Here is a 5,541-nt window from a genome sequence, read left to right as displayed (position 1 = left end):
TGATAGAGCCTGTATCGCTCGGGGTCAATGTTCTGACGGCTTCTTTGAGCAGCCTTTAGCTTTTCGATTTCAGCCTTCAACTCTAGGAATGTGTAGGGAGATGGGTGACAGCGTGTGATACAGAACCGTTCCCACAGTGAGAACCCTGCAACCTCCCACCTGAAGTTTTCAACATTACTGAATGATCTAGACTGTTCGCAGAATGACGTCACTGCGCTTCCGTTACCTGTGAACCTCTACCTAGCCTTGACCTGAAGACACGCTGCCCCCCTTGGGATGGCCACGTGTCATCCAGAGAAGAAAGGGGGCCACTGTTAGTTACGCTGGGACTGTCCCAGGCAAACCTGACTCACGGAGATGCGCTGGGTAAAGGGCAGAGGATTTTCTAGCGGAGTTCAGAACTCGTTTCTACCGGGAACAGCCCTGCTTGAAAATGCGGGGCCCCGGGGAGCGTGGGGCATGGCACAGTAGACCCGTTCTCCCCTGGCCCTCGGGCCTGCCGTGTCTGTCCACCCCGGCCACAGAAAAGGCGGGGGCCACCGCACGGAGCTGGTGGCTGCAAACAGCAGCCATGGAGGAAGGGCCCCAGAGGGAAACAAGGCGCCGCCCTCCGTGCCATGCAGGGCACGCCGACGGCTCGGGGCCACCTCCCCCTTCGCCCGTCCTCCGTTTGCTGCGCCCCTTCTGGTTGTTTCCCCCTGACTGCTCGCTCCCTTTCCTGCCGTCCCCCTATCCATGCAGAATGACGACGAGACTCCATCACAAACCGGCTTGGAAAAAACCTCTGATGTTCTTAAGCTGCACGTTGTGACCAGAACCAGCCTGCGAGTCGGACCCGTGGCAGGAGGGGCCTAGGAGCTGAGGGCACCCACCTCTGACGAGCGCGGCGCTGCCATCCTCGTTGACCCGGGCTACGTTGACGATGGCCCGCGCCTGCTGGGCGTACCGGAGCGTGCTCAGCGTCTCCTCCACGCTGCCCGCGGCCGGGCTGACGGTGGCGACCATGGCGGTCCTGGAGTTCCCGCCCAGGCTCTCCTTCAGCAGCCTTGGAGGAGAGCAGTGACTGCACCCCACGCCCACCGCGCCCCGGCCGCGGCGGCTCCGGGCACTGCTCCCCTGGCCCCGACACAGCTGTTTGCTGCTTTCGGCTGTTTTTAGATCTCACGAACACTTTATTTTCTCCTGTGATCTTTACGTTGCTTCATGAAACACGGATTTTAAATCTGGTTAACCATCGCCCTCTCCCCCACTGGGCTGGGGGCTCCTTAGGAGAGAGCCCGGTGTCTGGGTCACCCTGCACTCCCCACGCTAGCCCCACCTCCTGGAGCAGGTGTCACAAATGCCGGGAACGATGGATGGGCATGCGATCGTAAATTCTGTTTTCTACCAATTGCAAAAGCCTTATTCTAAGAGGGGAAAAAGTATGAGACTAAAAAGACTATCTTGATTAATGAAGAATAAATTTTATTGTTCTTAACTTTCAAAAGGCATTAAAAAAAGTCAGATTTTCCCTTCCAGGTTTTAAGGTGGCAATTACAGTATAATAAATCAATTATGAAGACACACGGCTGTCAAGTACAGGGGTGGTCCTTATCAGAATCATATAGTGATGCCCATCAGAACTGGATATTAAGTCTATACAGAGGTAATTTAACTGTAATGTATCCGAAATGAAATACACGTGCACTGATAAAAACACACTGAACAGTGACGTGCCAGCATGTGCTACACACACAAAACTATTCTGCTTCCACTGATAAAAACACACTGAACAGTGACGTGCCAGCCGGCGTGTGCTACGCACACAAAACTATTCTGCTTTACCATACACAGTCATGTTTGGTGACGCCGTATGTGCTCAAACATCAGGCACTAACGATGTGAAGCACAGTAGGTGCTTACGCTGATATAGCACCTACTGTGTGTTGAGTGTTGTATTCATCACTTACTCCTTTCTACGACCCTAAAAGACGGACATTTTACAGAAGCGAAAACAGGCTAAAGGGCCAATGATTTGCCCAAACTCAGAGCTCACGGACGCAGAGCTCCAAACCCAGGCAGCCGGCTCTGGGATGCGAACTGCTACCCACATCTCCTCTGTCCCAAAGTCAAAGTCCCCACAGCATCCACTACATTTCATACAATTCTTTAATCTTCAGAAGGTACTTACCAGGTAAGAACCGATTCGCGGTAAGGAATAAAAACCCTCTTTCGGTCCATGTGCTCGGACAGCGCAGATATGACTTTGCCCAAGGTCAGCAGGGACTTGTTGATGCTCACGCCCTCCTGCACACAGGACAGAAACATGCACCGATGTCAAACGACTGCTCACAATGAACTTCCCAGAATACTCCTTCCCTCACGTGATGACTGCGTAAATACCTTCTTCCATAAACCACCCGCGTCCTTAGGATGCAAAATTCACTCACGTTCTTTGAAAAGTCATCATAACCAAAAAAGCACGGATCTCTCCCGAAATCACAGCAGTGCGGTCTCTACGCCGCAGGCGAAGATGGACGTTTTCCTGGTTACGTGTGTCTCGTTCGTGAGCCCCCACCACCGACGGCCTGGAAAGCTCCGCCGGGAGCGAGCGGCGCCCTCACCTTCAGCTGCTCCCCGCTGGTCTGTGCAGAGCCGCAGCGCTCACTGCCCGCCAGGTCTACGAGGTTCGTGCGGCTGGTCACCCTGTGATCGTGTTCTTCCCCAGCCACGAATTCCGTCTGCAGCAAAACAGTGTTAAAACACACACCATACGTTCTTTACGACTTGCCATCCATGGGAGGCTTCAGAAGGGAAAGTGACAAGCGACTCGCTTATTTCTGAAACTACCCCGTCCTCAACCTGTGACAATTTATTACACAAATGATGGAGGATACGCTGAGCAGTGCTTGGATTGTGCAAAACAGAACAAATGACTTTAAAGAGACAAATACCGACGACTACGCAATTATGTTACAAAAACAACCATAAATAGGTAAAAAGCTTAATGTATCGAGGTGGTGTTAGCACTAAAGTAGCAAAGTATTTAAAAGCAACATAGCACTAAAGTAGCAAAGTATTTAAAAGCAACATAAATGTCCAACAGTAGAAAAAAACTCGAGAAATTGTATAGTTAATGGAGTATTACGCAGCTATGAAAAATAATATTTTGTAAAGAATTTTAATAGCATGAAATGGTCGAAGGTTTTGTAAATTTGTTTAAGTGTGACTGTAAAAGAAAGATTAGACACCAAAGTGCCGAGAGCTTCTGAGTAGTGAAACCTATGGCAGGATTTCTAAAAATCTTTTACTTTCCGACGTGATTTTCCAAATACTGTATAATGACCGTGTATTATTGATGACAATTATATTAATATCAATGATATTATGATAAATAATCATGTATTACTGACTTTTTAAAAAGTGAGGAAAGCATACTGCCATATATACCAGAAGTGATCCAGAGTTATCGTGCATGTTCCCTAAAATCCAATGTTATTTACATGAATGTACTTTTACCTTCGATTTAAAGGAAAAAATAAGGAACACATGAAACTTGAACATATCGACCATCATATTTAAGAAAATAAGCACCTTGGTCTGCGTCAGCACCAGCGTCAACACGGAGTGCGATCGGGAGCTTTTGTCGTTCACGCCGGTGGCGGCGGTGGCTCGCTGCTTATTCCCCAGCTCCAGCCAGCTCTGTAACAGACAAGGGAGGGGAGGTCCGCTCCACAGACCGCAGCGCACCGGACCAAATCAGGACCAAAGCACGGGCATGTGGTGACCCAGACGCATTTACAAGTTTATAACATGAAATAGTAAATGTTTTTAGCATTTAAAAACTGGTATTCCCGTTGTCTGTTTTCTCTGTCACTCAAATCTGAATCAGGAAATACCTTTATTTTATCTTTATTTGCAATAAGAAGGTTTTTATATTTAAGCTTTCTTTATTTGCGTGTGAATAAGTTATAAATCCAAACGCTTTAAAATTCCAAAAGTAGTCTACAGTCAGGCTCCCCTGAACGAGGCTGATCCTGTCTGATCTCAGAAGCTAAGCAGGGTCGGGCCTGATTAGTACTTGGATGGGAGACCCCCTAGGAAGACCAGGTGCTCTAGCTGTAAAAAATTTAAAAAATAAAAAAAATAAGGGATTGTAAGCTGACAAGTTCCTTGCAATCTGTGAGGTCAACCAAGGGTTGCCTCACCTAAAGAATAAAATAAATAAATAGATAATAAATAAAAGTTCAAAAGTACACAAGGGTAAACCAAGAAAATATTTTTTTCCACTATATCATCCAACCACCCAGCTGGTAGGAAATACCACCTTTAAAGGCTATTTCTATAACTCTAAGCTGACGTGATGGTCGACTTTTATTTTTAGTTCAGACGAGTAATTCTTTTGATTAAACTTTAACAAACAAAATACAATAACCTAATAAGAGCGACCTTTTATTTACACAAAGAGTAATTAAGGAGACAGTCTTATAAATGTTCATGATTATGATTCTCATGGAAAGAAAAGATACAATCGACCTTACCTGAATATCAGAGTAGGAACTGACGACATTCCTAGTTTTCAAAAGTGAAAACACAGAATCAGTGTGACTGATGATCACACTCTTGTGCCCGTAAAATACCACTAACCCTTAACTCGCACGGTTACCCGCCAGGGTCCCAGGGGGGTGATTCATAGACATTATCAAAGTGATTCTCACAGAATCTCTCATTTTCTCCATTCTTAACGGGTAGGAAATAAAATACTGCTTTAATTTTACCCAAAAGTGTGCTTTTCCTCAATACGATAGAGCACCTTGGCGCCCTGACACGGTAACAGTCACGTCACACGTGAGCCCACACCCTGCGCAGGTCCGGTGCGGGTGTCAGCACAGGCCAGGGGTTACTGAGTGGGGTGGGACCCGCCTGTAACCACTGTCCCCTTCCTTTAGGAAAAGCTCTCGGAGCATCCAAGGACAAAGTAAACGACTCGGCGTGTTTCGGTCTTACCACTGAACCCCGTGTTTCGGTCTTACCAATGAACCCCGTCCGCTCTCCAGCCCGAGTGGCAGATGCGACAAGCGGCTGGAGAGGGAAGGCTCGCCCCGACCTCAGGGGACAGCGAAGGGGTGAAAGGGAGCAAACCGGCCAGTGCGTGGCTCTCGGGGCCAGGCGCCGGCCTCCCCAGGGTTCGGTGGGGGGGACCGAGGCTGGATGCGAGTCACTCCCCAGGTCCCCAGGGTCCCAGAGTCAGAGCCAGACCCCTTGTGGGGAACCGCCGTGTCCCACGGCGCCCCCGCGCCCCCGAGCCCAGCACTCACGCTGACAGAGCCTCCACGTACGGTCCGGACGCGGGGTGCTCTCGCACTCTCAGCTGGGGGAGCAGACAGCGGCACGTTACGGGGGTGACGGACGCCGTGCATACATCACCGTAAATGACGTTTCTCCCACCGGGTATCAGGTAAAGAGGTCTGCCTAACTTCGCCCGGAAAGGAACGTGAAGGTTCTCCCGGAAGCAAACCCGTCGGGCGGCGGTGGCGAGCAGCGGCGGTGACACGCCAGCCA

The 5,541-nt window shown here is 49.3% G+C and overlaps 1 protein-coding gene and 1 pseudogene across 1 annotated transcript in view; one reads left to right on the top strand and one right to left on the bottom strand.

Moving 5' to 3' along the window:
* KIF14 (kinesin family member 14) overlaps positions 1 to 5,541 on the bottom strand; it is a 33,275-nt gene that overhangs the window by 17,782 nt on the left and 9,952 nt on the right. The window contains 7 exon segments of the mRNA XM_025044795.1: positions 8 to 82; positions 873 to 1,045; positions 2,171 to 2,286; positions 2,604 to 2,720; positions 3,574 to 3,681; positions 4,521 to 4,551; positions 5,298 to 5,350. Coding sequence (XP_024900563.1) covers positions 8 to 82; positions 873 to 1,045; positions 2,171 to 2,286; positions 2,604 to 2,720; positions 3,574 to 3,681; positions 4,521 to 4,551; positions 5,298 to 5,350 — 673 coding nt within the window.
* On the top strand, positions 3,983 to 4,101 carry LOC112477530 (annotated as a pseudogene).

This window comes from Pteropus alecto, unplaced genomic scaffold, assembly GCF_000325575.1.
Source record: "Pteropus alecto unplaced genomic scaffold, ASM32557v1 scaffold90, whole genome shotgun sequence".
Lineage (NCBI taxonomy): Eukaryota > Metazoa > Chordata > Mammalia > Chiroptera > Pteropodidae > Pteropus > Pteropus alecto.
This window is presented reverse-complemented; position numbering and strand designations above follow the sequence as displayed.